Here is a 16677-nt window from a genome sequence, read left to right as displayed (position 1 = left end):
CTTCATGTATTTTGTTTTGTTTTTTCTATTGCATTATTTCTTTCTAGGCTCAAAACATATATAGATGTTTTTTCTCATTGTAAAGTCCACAAACATTTGGATCGTATCATGTATCCCTTTAAATGTGTACTCTTAAAATTGTCTTTTTTAGTTTTCAAACGTGCAAGTTCGTCAATGTTTTCATCAGAAAAAATCTTTTCCGACTCTTTAATTCTTGTTAATTCTTGATAATAATTTGCTTTCTATAAGTTGTGTTAACTGTCAGGAATTTCGTTTATATTTTCAGAAAATGGAAAGTGCGTATTGAAGTTTTATATCATGAATGTGTGTTTATTGCTTGTACATACAAACTGCCTGACAGTAGAGTATTATTATGTTTCCAAAGACCTGGTATGTGAGAATAGTAGCTTATAATAATTTTAAAGTTATGAGTGATCCGAATGTAAACTTGTTCAATTCCAGTGGTTTTAAAGAAATCTGATTTGATTAAAAAAAAGATCCAGCCTGGCCTGTTGTATTAGATTTGTTCTACGCAACATGATTTTGTTTAACTGGTTATGTTTTCGTTGGTGATCTAAAGAATTGTAGGATTAAATACTTTCTACTTTATTACCAGCTTAAGGGTTATTCACCTTTTTGTAATTGAAGTCATCCAACTCAGGATGTATAACTAAGTTAAATTCATCACATTTTATAAAAGATTCATTTTCAAGTCGCTCTATCACTTCAAAAATATCAATAAAAAATGTGGTCAGTATTGGGCCCGTATAAAGTAAGCAAAGTAAAGCGATATTCGCTAACAAAAATGTCAAGAGCAGACAATTTACCATGTTATTCCTTTTGTTTCAAATAAAGTTTGATTCTTCATTGCATCCATGGTTCATTACATTACTGTCTCACTTAGTATACTGATAGTTGAATGTAATGTAGTTGGTTTAAACGACAGACTTCAGCGGTAGATCAAGGGGTCCTAACAAATTCAAGATGGCCGCAAAGATGACCGAATTTTTGTATTTTTCATTGTATTTATGTTTTAGATTATTTCTATGTAGCTGTATATATACATGAATCAAATAAAAAGAAATTTGTTGTGTGTGGACTTAAACTAACGAATAAAAAATTAAACGGCAACTAAAAATGACAGGGAAAATTTAACTTACTTTTTAAAACATGACTATCGAATGAAATATGAGAAGGTATAACAGCTATCCTCGTATCGATACAGTAGTACTAATAAAAAATGTATATATACTGATCATCAACGTTCGTAGACAATCGTTATGCATGTAGAATCCAAACACACAATAAAGCTACGTATATTTTTATGAGATATATATGATTTCACCTTGTCATAGTCAACATTTTGACCACTGATGTCTGGTACAGATATACTTACACGAACATGTACTTGACCGCGATTTGTATTTGTAGACGACGCGGCTCAGTACATCTTTGACGTTTTAGTGCGTGGTAAAGGCGAGGAAATTGGACATTTATCTTAAAATGAACATCCATCATTTAAAAAAATCTTACATATGTATGCAAGTTTTGTTATGGTAGATGCATTTTCTCATTTCTTTTGTCTTGCTGGAGATTTGAAGATACGTTTTGGATATATTCTCCGTACATTGAATAAATCATATTTACGATTTAAATCCTAATTTTCCGCTTCTGTCTTTTTTAAATTGTTAGTTCACAAACACGTTTTTATAATCGGATTTATTCAATGATCCAGTGTTGTTTCTAAAACGTAATGTTTAATATATCTGGTTTTCACATCTCATAATGGGTAATTTAGTGTGTGTCTATTGTGTGTTACATTTTGCTTTAAAATGGTAATAACAAATCTCATATATATATTTGGTTGTTATCACAATTGATTGCAAAGTTGATTCGTACAGCCTTCGTACTCAACAGTACAGCAACACCGTACGAGTATTCCATATTACTTAGACATTGTAAAATAATCGAAACAAATGATCACCGTTTGTGGACATTTTGCGCGAAACATGTACAAACTGCGTATAGCTCAAAGGTACACATCGAACTAGTAGATCAAAGGTAATAGTTTGTTATGATACAGCTGCCTGCATTCACACAATTGTCGAAAGTGCATCTGTGTAGCATATGGACTTATAGTAAATATGGTCCTAATAGAAAATTCTGAGTTAACTGTGTACCTGAATTTATTTCGTTGTATAATATATGTTCGATGTATGCCTGTGCGTATGAACATATATCGATGCATTTTTGATGGGGGGGGGGGAATAACAAGAGAATGGTTATGTAGTGAGGTGTTCTACCTGATTTTACATATGCGTTTGAAATTCGACAACGTAAACGATACGCACTACGTATATTTGATGATACCACGACAAGATATCAGTAGGAAAAATATCTACGACTACGTTAGAGCAATAAGGTAATAAGTGTACTTAAAATTATTCATGCAATCTAATTTACGCAGATGTCTGGTATTTTTATCGGACAATAAACATTCTTTACACGTAACAAAATATATTCCGGAAGTCATCATCCAATCACCAAAAGAATGATGAATGAAAAGTGGGCAACAACGTTTTTTTTGTGATCATCTGATATCCGTCGGCCGATTATGGAACATGATTGGGTCATCTAATAAGAATTGTATATTACACGATTGTTGTATTATACAAAGTGCGAAGGAATCTTTTAACGCTTGTATTACTCAAAGAACATCATGAATGTAGATCAAAAAGAACATAATGGATCCGATATTGTGAATTTCCTCTGTGCCTGAAATGAAATACACATAATAAACAAGTACGTGTTATTGCTGATGGTTCCGGTGCATATGATGCGCATCCGAAATACCTGATTATGAATCGGGATTTATGTTATGACATACGTTTAAACTATAATTAGAAACGTGCGTAAACTATAGTGCATCAAATGCATTGCTAAGTAACGTACTTTGGTTGACGACTTTTCATCACAATTTAATTTATTTTCTTAAAAAGCAATACAAAAACATAAATTCGATAGTACATGTACCGTCATTCAAAAACGCAAGTGCGTATTATTTACAATAGTATATAATTACCTATCAAACACTAACGAGAAGAAGCACTCAATGATATATGCCAATGATAAACAAAAGGACTAAAACTCATGCATTATGAAATTACGCATTTTTTAACGAATTACATTAATTAATCAAATAAAATACTATTCCAACTTTTGTTATTTGCAGGTAATCCGCATATGGCAAGAAATACAATTAAAATGTAAATTGGACAACGACTTTGCTTTATAAAGAGGATTTGTTTACTTTTATTATATGCTTTAAAACAATCAACGGACAAACATTCGCAAAGTACTATCTAAACGTTTGTTTTTAATGACTTAACAAATGTGTGCTCAACAACGTATGGTGTGATGGAACAATATTTAAATATCTTTAGTAGTACAAATGATTTTCTTTCATTTTCACTCTTTGAGTTTTCACATAAATAGAATTTTCATAAACCAAATAAATTCTTTACTCCACGTAGAAATCATATAAAAATCTTTATACAATAGAACTGTATATACAAGTTATTGTGTTAAAGACCTTAGATAATTCCTCAGACACTTTTAGTACTACTATACACAAGGTCATGTAACAGTAACCAGTTATGTGTAACTAAGGTTTAGATGTACGCCAAATTATGGTCTATTTTTATACTGCTTTGACCTCATCTTTAGGAACAAAATATAATCTCAAGCATTGAAGTATTGTAGCCTATATGTATACATAATAGCGTGCGTAAGAACCATTGTCCGTAAGCATTGAAGCCTATATGTATAGGTCATAACTTTCATTAAAACCATACTCCGTAAGCATTGTAGCCTATATGTATTCGTTATAACGTGCGTTAGAACCATTGTCCGTAAGCATCGTAGCCTATATGCACACATTATAACGTGCGTTAGAGCCATACTCCGTAAGCATTTAGCCTAAATGTATAAGTTATAACGTGCGTTAGAACCATTGTCCGTAAGCATTGTAGCCTATATGTATTCATTACAACGTGCGTTAGAACCATTTCCCGTAAGCATAGTAGCATATGTGTATACGTTATAACGTGCGTTAAAACCATGGTCCGTAAGTATTGTAGCCTATATGCACACGTTATAACGTGCGTTAGAACCATTATCCGCAAGCATTTTAGCCTAAATGTATAAGTTATAACGTGCCTTAGAACCATTGTCCGTATTTATGTGAAATCACGTGAACGTTGGCTTATATAATACTCAACTACAAATACAAGGCATCAGAGTGATGAATTGTCAACATTCAGATTTTTAACAACATATGTGTTCTTTTAACACACGTTTCTTTTCAACAATGGTATTAATGTCTTGCATGTCACGTTTCTTTTCAACAGAGCTATTATTGTCATGCTTGATGTTGATGTTGTTCTTTTCAACAGAGCTATTATTGTCATGCTTGATGTTGATGTTGTTCTTTTCAACAGAGCTATTATTGTCATGCTTGATGTTGATGTTGTTCTTTTCAACAGAGCTATTATTGTCATGCTTGATGTTGAACGAGCGTGATTGTACTGAAACTATCGGGAACAAGGGCAATTAGCTATATTTGCGGAGCTAATAGAGTTGAATAGAATATATGTTTAATATGTAAGGGGCATTTAGTCAGAATAATGTAATTATTGCCGAACAAACAAAACTCGAGTTTACTTCAAAACCAAATGTGTATGAAAGATTGATGTTACGCGGATAATTTATCTTTTACTATTTGCGTCACTCTGTGGTCGAAAATTTTAATTTTATAAGGGATTCTTTGTTAAATATTTTAATTCGCTTAACATGTTTTATACACTATTGACGAGTCATACCGCAATGTTCTAGTATGACCTCACACGGGCAGCTTTTAGAAGTCGAGTTGCGTATGATATAAATTGCGTGACGATAAAATTCAAATAACATGCTTTATTGTTACGTCCATTCAATCTATGCATTATAGCCTGCGTTTTAATTGCAACTAAATTTCAATCTACTGAACGTTGGTGATAGAAAAAATGCCTGCATGTTAGGCTTCATTCGACGTTAACCAATCGGGTCACAACCATTAAATACCTCGCAAATCAAATAAACACTTACACATATGGTATGGAACAAATTAAGTTAGACGAAATGGAATAATTGTGAATTGTTTGATATGAACATAAGGTGAATTAACTGAATCGATTTGCAATATTTGAAATGGAAATAAAACAAGGTTTCGATTACAATAGAATGGCTTGTATTTAACTTTAAGTGTGATTGTAGAGCACATGGCTTTGATGCTTAAATGATTATTTATTTTTAAATGACTTTTCTTTAAATGAACCGACTTTTAGGAGGCATATTTACTGTTGTTTGCGATTGCGTTTTTGTAATATCAGAAGCCAAATGAGCATTGTTATATTGTTTGAGTCTGTGTAGATTTACTAAAAATACGTTATGCCCATTATGAACATTGCGAAATCACCTGTTTGTCTAGTTACATATGAAAAAGGTAATCGACGGTCCTCATTTCACGGCATACATAAAAAACACTGCATAAAAAACACTGCACGCCTCCTTGTAAACAAAATGAAATAATACACTAAAGAGTATTGATAACTGTTTGTTGATGCTGTTTAAGCTTCACAATTATCTTCTTTTGGCATCCCATTCTATTCATTGATGTTTTAACAACAACAAAAAAACAAAAGAATTCTAATACACTGTTCATACCGAACAACATTTAATGTTAAAAGTGAGATTCCTTTTTATGCGGAAAAATATTCTCTTCTGGTTGACAATATGAGTTAGGAGGTCCAGATTATACCTATTTTCCAAATAATCATCGTCTAAATGAAATATTTCAATACCAATGTAAAAGCTCCCTGATGGTTTATTCATAATAAAACATTCATATAACTTGTTAGGAATACAAATATTGCATTTAATTTAGCGTTATCCGGGATATTCGGTTCTTTGTATAAAACAAAAGTAATATTGTGATTGGTCAGTTGCAATAAGGTTAGTAGAAAAACATGATGAATGCGTTGACATTAACACGTATGTTTGCACTTATCATTTAATTGTGACTTAAATTACATTCCTATCAATATCCATTAACTACGATAGAATTGAAACATCTTGGAAAATATAAATTTTTTCGAGTTTATTTAGTACACAAACATTATTTGACTGTGCGTTTAAGTGTGTAACAGGGCGAATATCTTAATATTGTTTTTAAGAGAGCTGCCTTTTTCGGTATCTCTGAGGTTGATGGTGGCTGGCATGTGGAACCCAAACTTGGAATGCGTCTTTCATCATTTGTCTAACTGGTGACTTTAAGCCCCCTTTTAAATCGCTGGTGAAAAGCAAGAGCTGATCTGTCGTATATATGCATGCCTTTTGATTGTTTTCTTGGTGACAGATTCCAAGCGGGAACACCTGAGAAGCTCCTCTTGGATAGAACAAACTGTTCTGCTTCTTGCGCTGATTTCAAGTGGATGACCATGCATTTGATAATTTGTCATCGGTTCAAATCGTTTTCTGGTAAATCGTATGAACTAAAATATCGATTGGTCATCCTCCATCGGCAAGTCTGCTTCCCACGTCTCGAGTCTCTGCAGATTTTCTTGGGGGATGACAATTCTAGATGGGATGATTCCGCAGGTGATTAAAGGTCGCGATGACTATTCCTGGCTTGTCATTGCATGTCAAAACGAGAAGGGGGTCGATTGCAGCCCCTTGACCACGTAAAACCTGACGTATGTGGCTGTCCATTGAGAGCTGTTGACAGCGGTTGGCCAGGAAACTCCGTAAAGCGTGTTCCAGTGGACACTGTTATGCTATAGTTTCTGGAGCAGATGTTGGTCGGGTGGCGCCTTATAGAAATCGAGCAGTATGGTGTCTAAAACAAGGTCCTTACGGGCAACGAGGAGAGGAAATTGAAACGATAGTGAATTATCCAGGTTATTGCTGATTTTCATGCTAGTATCTAGAGATATGAAAAAACAGTGGTTATGCGATCTTTCTTATTGATATTGAATTGACGAAGATAGTGAAGTGCGTGTGATGTTGCACAGATTCTATCCTTAGATGTCGACCTTGGTATCGTTGAAGATAAGGTCGCCATGGGAATTTGTGCTCGGTAACCTGTGTGAACAACTTACTTCTAATGTATACTCTCTTGCAGCCAGATTTTACTAACAACCATGATGTCAGAATGTAGTTTACTCAGAAGTAATTAAAAGTGTTGGCGTTTTGCTCTAAATTGATTCGAAAAGTTATTATAAAGAATATGTCCGAAGATGTATTGGCGATGCGCTATACCGAGATGAGTACATGAAATAGTAAACAAAAGATAGCCCACCTCCCTAAGATACTTATCTTATATTTCATCCATTTAATTCTGAATTATAATTATAATTCCCATTGTTATAATGATTTGTTAAATTTATCCGTTCACATACATAATTCAGATCTGTCGTATAATTTAAGGTGCATATAGTTTCGTACACAAACTTCCTTCATTTATTTGGCTGTTTGCGGTCCTTATACACTTTTGAGCTAGGTAATCGGATATTTTCCGTGGATTTTGCTGATTAAAACCATCTGATTTATGTAAAACAGTAATTAAGCTAGCTTGTGTATTTGCATATGAATATACATACACTTTGAAAACGTGAAATATAATAATATTTAATTGTTGCAACAAGCAAATACATTGTATTTCCCGTTGCATTATAATCGTTCTAAGGTATACAAAAACGACGGTATTACAAATGCGTGTTTTATTTTGTTTTGTCTTCAGTTATTCATACTCTTACTGATAAAATATAGAAGGGTGTCACATAGAATGTGCATAAAAAATAAAAGGAACACACGTTTATATCGTGGCTTTGTTGATTTATTTGTGTGCAACCAAAACTGTTAATAAACCTTTTTGGTAAATGATGTATATAGTGCTTTTTGAAAATATATGCTATTAAAAGGTTTAGCACGTCATGAAACAATACATTTAAAGCTCATTTTAGTTTGCCTTTAGTTCAGCACAAAATTTATCATTGATGCCAAATGTTTAATACATGCAATACATACGATGAAAGAACGAAGAAAATGCCACATAAGCAGTTTAATAACAAAGATATTGCACTTAAACCATATCTAAGGTGTAACTTATCATACAAACTACTCATAATTTAGCCACTGAGGTTCACGTAAAAGTAAGCTGCCCTTATTTATGTGTATCTTAAAAATGCTCGTTTTATTTCAAAATATAAACCACTTAAAATAATGGCATAAACAAACAAAGTATATATCGGAATACGTTACAGGATTAATATTGGGTGTAACAGTCGTTTCTTTCCGATAGCATGACGAACATATACCATCTCACATATTAAGGATGCTTCAAAAGTCGATTACCTCGCTATGAAAAACAGGCCATGACAGAATCATACCGGATGTTAAGGCTGTAGTTATTCAATAATATTAACATACTATTTAATATATGAGTAATGTAAACAAGGGCTATATATTTTAAGTTGTATATATAAGCTTTATGTACAAATAAAATAACATATAATGCAGATTTTGCATTGATTTATTGACAATCATCTAAAATGGTGCAAAATCACAAGAGAAGGTAAAAAAAGTCCATATGCATTGCCCCACTTTAATGTGGCGCATTATAAGTTGATGTGTAAAGCGAGATATTTCAAAGTTGTTTAGCTGTGTTCCGTACAAACGCTGTAAAATAGAAATGTTGTATTATTAATCGTTGTTTAAGTCAAGGTAAACATGTTTCAATTTAATTTTATTCAAATTAATAATCATTTATTCATTTTGGTTTGCCTTTTTACTTATAACTTTATCAAGGCTCTCTTGTTTAAACGCAGTTGTAATGGTTTGAATCGCAGTATCGAGATGTGTTGAACGCATATCGTGCATCAGACGACTCTGGGTACAAAGGAATAGAGAGCTGCAAGACAAAAGAGCGATTGAAGAAGATGAAATTAATGGCTCGCGAACAATGCATAAGCTGTGTCATATTGTTTGAGAGATAATAGGAACCTTAAAGTATGGCTTCGTTGCTAATAAAGAGGTATTATGGAATTATTGATTTTTATTGTGTAGTCATAGGTAACACGATTATTAAAAAACAACAACATACAAACAGCGCGTAATGCTGATCGGGAAAGCGCTACTATTGATAATACACACAGGGATTAATTGTTCACCTCACGTGAATGGTTCGAGTATACGACTAATTACATACTTGGTTCTGAATCTTTGCCTCGGTGAAATTTGGAGACTTAGAGAAGCTTAGTTGCACCTAGAAGGGTACTCAGTATACGACGACAATTTACAGAATGCATTGAAAATCTTGATAACAAATTGTGCACGTTGATTTATTAAAGATATGATGCATATGTTTTTATTGCGCTTTCAAACAATACAATCATGAATACCTGTTAAAAAAAATGTACAAGTAATTGTTTTTATAAAAGCATTCGCTATAGTATTCAGATTTTTTCTCCATTTTAGTCAGCAGTTATAATTAGTGAACTATGTATTACCAAGTATGTTTTCATAATGGCGTTTTTTGTCCTACCTACTTCTTGTATTTCTATTGGACATGGGCTCAGTTAAGAGTGTCTGTTTCTTGTAAGATAAACTTGTATTCCTAGTGGACATGGGCTAAGTTAAGAGTGTCTGTTCCTTGTAAGATAAACTTGTATTCCTAGTGGACATGGGCTAAGTTAAGAGTGTCTGTTCCTTGTAAGATAAACTTGTATTCCTAGTGGACATGGGCTAAGTTAAGAGTGTCTGTTTCTTGTAAGATAAACTTGTATTCCTAGTGGACATGGGCTAAGTTAAGAGTGTCTGTTCCTTGTAAGATAAACTTGTATTCCTAGTGGACATGGGCTAAGTTAAGAGTGTCTGTTTCTTGTAAGATAAACTTGTATTCCTAGTGGACATGGGCAAAGTTAAGAGTGTCTGTTTCTTGTAAGATAAACTTGTATTCCTAGTGGACATGGGCTAAGTTAAGAGTGTCTGTTCCTTGTAAGATAAACTTGTATTCCTAGTGGACATGGGCTAAGTTAAGAGTGTCTGTTCCTTGTAAGATAAACTTGTATTCCTAGTGGACATGGGCTAAGTTAAGAGTGTCTGTTTCTTGTAAGATAAACTTGTATTCCTAGTGGACATGGGCTAAGTTAAGAGTGTCTGTTCCATGTAAGATATAGTCGCCTAGTTGTAGTAATCAATATCATTAAAGGATACACACGCATTTGCATTGTACTTTCTTTATGTGTACAACCAAGATATCTTATAAATGTCTTTGCTATTACGCATAATTAGTGCAAATGTATGTATATATGAATAAAGTCTTAATTCAAAATATTTTGTGCAAAGGACTTCGGATTTTGTTTTATTATCCATATGTAACAACGAACTAGTTTATATTGTTCATAAATGCTACTAAGTTACATCTTAATATGTTAAATATTCCATTTTTAATTATAATGCATACGTACATTCTTTAGTATGTTTATCTTTTGTTCAGAATTGGTTATATGTAACCTTTGCATATGTTTATGTATGTTTAAAAACGGGATGGCACGTGCATATCTTATCTTTTTATATAAGTTTTTTTAGTACTGTCCTCAATACGTCCGTGTATAAATGATTGTTTTATTTATTTATTATAATTTTGTACATACTATGGCTTAATAATAACATTTCATTTGTACATATCTTCTTGAAGTGATAAATCTAGGTACCTTAAATCATTTTGGATACAGCGTATATCAAAATACTACATCTATGTCTTTGTTCCTATTATCTCAGTTGTGTTACGTAGATGATAAAAACCAGCGAGTCCGATATGCATTCGGGAAAATAAAACATCTCATAGGATATGTTTCACCTAAGTAGCATAGATTGTGTTGTTAATTTCGTCTGTTTACACAAATATGTTTTATATAAGAATATCCATCGCGTTTACGTAAAGAAGTTACGAGTTGTTGCCAACAACATATTTGCGATAACAACCGAATGCTCAACGTAAATTACATAAGGACTGTGCGTTCAATGCTGAGTCCAGATTGTCGAAAAGATAAAAGTAGACGAAATAGTTGGGGAGATCGACGATGGTTGACGGAAAAATACACAAATTATCAATCATTTGTTTCAGTCTGAGAATTATTTAACAATCATGATACTATTTTATAAAGTAGAACTTGCATTAGAGTTTCACTTCAAAATACGCGTAAAGACCATGGCGAATTTGCTATTTGCATAACATTCAAGCGATCACATTACGTCATCAAACATGTAATGAACAAAAGAAAAAGGATATTCGGTCGTTTTGTTTGGTTTCAGATCATTTTGAGCTGTTGTTAAACTTTTGCTGATCAATTGTCGCCTGATATAAATATTTTAATGACTTAACACATGCACAAAACAATTATTCTGACAACATATTGAACATGTTAACCAAATTTTATGATATTATCTTATGTGATTGTTGAAAAATTACCCAATCTAGTTTTGTTCTAGTTAAAGTAACTTTTTTTTCCAATACGTTTTATTACATGACTGCAACACAATATAATCATATATTAATAGACTGTGACATACAAAGAAATACATATGAAACAAACATCTTAAGACATAAGTTATCTATTTAATTGAAGACCTACAACGACAAAGCAATGAGCATAGAAGGTCGAAAAAATCTCTACCTTTACCATAGGAGAAAGAATGACTTACACATAATGCACAGAATTTAGAGCTTTTGCTTAATGTCTTACACCATATTTAATTTTGTATTGAAATATTCTACAAAGGCATATCTTTTCCTCTATACATTAAACTTATTATTATATCTTAAGGGTGTAAATATTACGTTTGTTTATAAACAAAATCACAAACCATAGTATGTATTTGAGAGCGATAAAATAATAAATAACTACAAGGAAAAAAGACTGCTTCATGTCAAAATACATTTAAAGTTTACAAACTAAAAATAATACTTTAAATATATGACAGTGGCATTTTATTTTGTGTTAGAAAAACATTAAAAAGTATTTACAAAGAACAAAAGTAGAAATCTATATGTTGCAGTATATTTACATATTTTAAGTATGTTTAAACTGTAATAAGCAAATGGTATCTGCATATCCAAAGGAATAAAAGGCATAGTAATAAATAAATAAATAGGTATATTTTCAATATAAAGACAGTGATGTATGACACATAGGTACTTCCTATAATCTCTTAACAATGTATTAAACAACACTAAACTACATAGCTTTTATTATGTATGGTAGCAGCATGTACACTAGTTTGTCATTTGCGAGATTGTTTTCGCAATTTAAAATCACTATTTTACGTTTAATAACTGCAAGCTTAGTATCTACTCAAACGCTAACGAATTCACTTATTTTAAAACGATAGAGAGCTGTATTAGCTTAAAAATTGAATTGTAGAACATTGTAATCATATTGACGGAATATTTGTGCTTGATATTTCATTAACGTGTCTGTTGGTATTGTCAATGCATGAATAGTACTATATTTTGTATAACTGCAAGCACCGTTACACTTTACGCAGCCAGTTAAACCACTAGATCACAAACTACTGTATTTTAAAAAGTATTATTCATTAAAACAGAATTGTACTACTTGCGCTCTTTTGCACTATATTGATATGTTGTTTCGGTCGCGATGAAGCATAGTGCACGGCAACTCCATAAACCCGTATGTTTTGCTAAAAAATATGTTGAATCTGTGAAAAAAAAGTAGTTTCAAAATATATGCGTTAGCAATAGTGCCTCAGATAAAGTATCTCAAGCTCTGTATTGGGTTCTGCATACACTAGACTGAAGTCAGTTTCGTTGTACATTCTGCATCCGAGAGCCATGTTGAATGTGTACAGCTCGCATGCGTAGTGCGTTCGACAGGCGGAGTCACATGCTGGCAATGAAGTTGCATTAGTTGTCGCAATTGCAGAAGAGTTGTACCCGGTGTTAGTAGAGTTTCTTTGAAAGTGGTGGCACATATATATCGGTGGTTCATAAACTTTTTCGTCTGAAAAACGTAGTGTTTTTATTTAAATTTTCATTTATTTAAAGTTTGTACAACAACATACAGGATAAAGAATATTGAGAAAACTAGAGCACTCAAAATTATTTCAAAAATACTAGCACGTCCGATTTATATTTGTTTGTGACGTTTTGGTATTAATACACTCGAACTACATGAAGGAAATTTTGGTAACATTCGGAGTGATTGTTTTCAATGTGGAAACAAAAATGGGGGCTTGTATAACTGTTCCAGAAAGACTGGGTATGTCTAGCTATCTATCTTCCATTAAGGTCGAACCCCTTTTGAGGACATAGATCTGTCGCTCGTCGACCGACAAGAGTGTTAGTAAGTCTGAAATAAAAGGATATAAAAGAGAGAATGAGAGTGTGTTAGTTATTAAAAACAGGTTAAAAACAGATCAGGTATTCTATGGGGAGGTATGTTCCACCCGGCTAACAGCCAGGCTGAACTCAGGTCCAGGGAGGTTTACAATGTCAGGAGGTAGAGCATTCCAGTGGATGATTGTTCTGGGAAAAAAATGAAAACTTATGGTAATCAGTTGTGGTTTGGATGTTCTGGACTGCTTTTGTATGGGAGGTTCTTGATGGTCTAGTGATTGGTTTGAGGTAGTCAGGTATAGGAATGGCTACCTGGTTATGCAGGATGTTGTGAAACATAACCAGGCGCTGGTCAATACGGCGGAAATCAATGCGTCGCCAGTTTAATGAAATTAGCATGTCTGTGACACTGGACAGCCTACTGAAATCATGTTTGGCCCAGCGGGCAGCCCTACGCTGAACTGACTCAAGCTGTTCAATGCGGGTTGCTGCGGGGACCACACGGAGGAGCTGTACTCCAGCTGAGGTCTGACCAGTGTCTTGTATGCGGTGGATTTGAGTTCTGTGGAATGCACTTTGAGGTTGCGTCTGAGAAAGCCTAGTGTTTGATTTGCTTTTTGTGTGATGTTGTCGATGTGTGTGTTGAAGGAAAGGTCGTGAGATATAGTCACGCCGAGATATTTAGCAGAGGGGACAGAGATTCTAGAATGGTGTTGTGTAAGAGATATTGTGTTGGTATGATTGTTTTGCGTTTTGTGATTTGGATGACTTGACATTTTGATGGATTAAATTGCATGTCCCACTTTGTTTCCCATTGTTCAAGTTGTTGTAGGTCTTGTTGGAGTAGGCTAGAGTGAGAGGCAACGGTGAGGGAGAGATAGATGGCAGTATCATCAGCAAAGAGTCTGACTTTAGAGGCGCGGACATATTCAGGAAGGTCATTTATATAGATGAGGAATAAGAGAGGTCCGAGGACCGAACCCTGGGGTACACCGGAACTGACGGGTATGGTACTGGAGGTGTAGCCATTGACAACTACAGATTGTGACCTATTGTCGAGGAAACTTTTTATCCATAAGCATAAACATTTTGCTAATATTTTCCTTAAGACCGGAATACATTAATCATACGTTAGTAATATCTCGACCTTCACTATAGATTAAGGGGAAAATATTAAATGAAGAAACATAAATGCACAAATCGTACTGTATATGAGTAGACTTCGTACTATTATGCTTTTGGTTGTTATTTAGTTGTTTGACTACGCCGTTTTCAGCAGTAAGGCGAAACAAAGCACACGTTTCTTAGGTCAGCTGGTTACCCACTACTTAGTGCACATACTTATTTCAGTTACTCTCTACTGTCCCTTTTAAAACAGCGGTATGGAAAGAATTTAGTAAGAAAACAAAACCTGACAAATTCTACACACATTACGAGACCGTGTCGCCTTTGATCCTGTGATCCTCTGATTTTTATTGCGGCGCTGACGTAACAATACTTTTCAGCCCTGTATCTACACAAGAAGATAATGCAAGCTAATGCGATGTTATCTCCCTTTTCTCACCTTCGATTACGATGACGTACACAACAACAGTCAACTCCCCACCGAAAGCCGCCTGGCTGTACCTCCCGTCTCCCATGGTGTCAGGAATACACACAGCTGCTCCATTTACATCATCAGGGCGCCAAATCCGCACGGCACTCCCGTCGAATGCGACGATGACCCCACCGTACATGCACGGTGTTCCATGGAACATTGTATTGGTCATGGCGCTACCAATCGTTTCAAACATAAAGCCTTCATTATTGCCATCTTGTTCTTTCATCTGTAAAACGAAATATAAGGAAGAAAAGATTACATATTATTCAAATATCAGTCGCAAACACTCGTTTGGTACGTCATAATTACTCGAGGAAATACTTTGTTTAAAATACGTTCAATCTTGTAAAAAAAAAATTAAATGCCTAATGTATGTGCGAGTGTTTTACAATTATAATCTGAAAATAAAGAAGACATGAAATTTCACTAGCTTAAGAAGCTGAAAAGATCTTTAAAAGCGACACTTTCATTGGTACAAGCCGCTCAAGTGATAACAGTTTTCGCAAAAACATGCAATAAGCACAAGTACATACATAAATTTAGGCTCCAATAATATATCCTTTGGAAAACTTAGCATGTTTTCCATTGCGTGCACGTAAACATCTTCCACTAGCACTCTCTCTCCCGGCAATGTGAGTTCCAATGTCTCGTTGAGGACATGTGGGCCTATGTTTGCAGTACCACTAAAGACTCGTGGAGTAACAACGTCACACCAAGCAACAACGTCAACGTCGCCCTTATACGCGTAACCACGAACGTCACGAGAACCCCATCCATCTTCTCGCTTGTAGAGTATACTTGCTAAAATAGAATTATGTACAGTTTGTAATAATACTGCTACAATGTTAATAAACTATTGAATATCAATTGAAACGCTGAACTTACATTACACAATTGCAAATGTATATGGTATACAATTAAAGTTTTAACATGTCTCACAAATAGATGTTGTAAACTGGTGGGGATTATGTTAACTATTTTATAGAATATATTAATAAATGTCATCAATACATATTTTGGTAGTGTATGCAACTTATAATGGTAACACAATGAACTGTTTGCATTAAAATCAACAATATCGTGAAAGGCGGGTATACCTCTAGAAGTCCATATCCTGATTGAGGCATTGCTATAACCGAACTTGAGCCCGCCCGTTGGATCATATAGAGGCACTATGCGATGCCATAGGGAAGTACCTGTATGACAATAAGCTATAAATCATAATAAAGGTGGAATTCGTCAAAAATAAATATTTGGATGTACATATTAATGAATTTCCAATGCTCATCAAATTGTCATCAACAGCAACAACACTTATGCATTATTAATAATAATCTAATTAATATGACATGCATATGTTTAGTTGACAACAACACAATAACTAATACTTCTTTCACAATTCATAAAGTAAAAATTAATAAGAACGTCATTGAAATGCAAAATACATGCATTCATTCACATAAATCACGAACACTGTTATTTAAGAAGCAGCTCACCCTGTGCATCCATGTACCAGTTCTTGTCCAAACTGTCAATCAGCCTAGCACGCACCTTCACTATATCCGGGTACTTTGATAGACCATGATGCAGCTCGACAAACGTGTTGCTTACTGCGGCATAC

At 34.0% G+C, this 16677-nt stretch overlaps 1 protein-coding gene across 2 annotated transcripts; it reads right to left on the bottom strand.

Moving 5' to 3' along the window:
- Window positions 1-8695: 8695 nt before the first annotated feature.
- On the bottom strand, window positions 8696-15781 carry LOC127842245 (uncharacterized). Of its 2 annotated transcripts, none has more exons than XM_052371666.1 (3): window positions 15590-15781; window positions 15021-15282; window positions 8696-9007 (listed from the first exon to the last, which is right to left on the bottom strand). In XM_052371666.1, the coding sequence occupies exons 2-3, from the start codon at window positions 15280-15282 to the stop codon at window positions 8976-8978; spliced, it is 294 nt and encodes a 97-aa protein (XP_052227626.1). In that variant the 5' UTR covers window positions 15590-15781; the 3' UTR covers window positions 8696-8975. The 2 variants fall into 2 exon arrangements, with proteins under 2 accessions (XP_052227626.1, XP_052227625.1); XM_052371665.1 differs by lacking the exon at window positions 8696-9007 and adding an exon at window positions 12332-13121.
- Between the last annotated feature and the right edge of the window lie 896 nt (window positions 15782-16677).

The sequence above is a fragment of the Dreissena polymorpha genome, chromosome 8, assembly GCF_020536995.1.
Source record: "Dreissena polymorpha isolate Duluth1 chromosome 8, UMN_Dpol_1.0, whole genome shotgun sequence".
NCBI classification, from domain to species: domain Eukaryota; kingdom Metazoa; phylum Mollusca; class Bivalvia; order Myida; family Dreissenidae; genus Dreissena; species Dreissena polymorpha.
This window is presented reverse-complemented; position numbering and strand designations above follow the sequence as displayed.

Bases quoted from the DNA above. Each gene is read 5' to 3' on its own strand.
- LOC127842245 (XM_052371665.1), bottom strand. From the start codon at position 15,282: ATGAAAGAACAAGATGGCAATAATGAAGGCTTTATGTTTGAAACGATT. The intron at 13,122-15,020 runs GTGAGAAAAGGG...TACGTTTTTCAG, and splicing joins GTACGTCATCGTAATCGAAG to ACGAAAAAGTTTATGAACCA.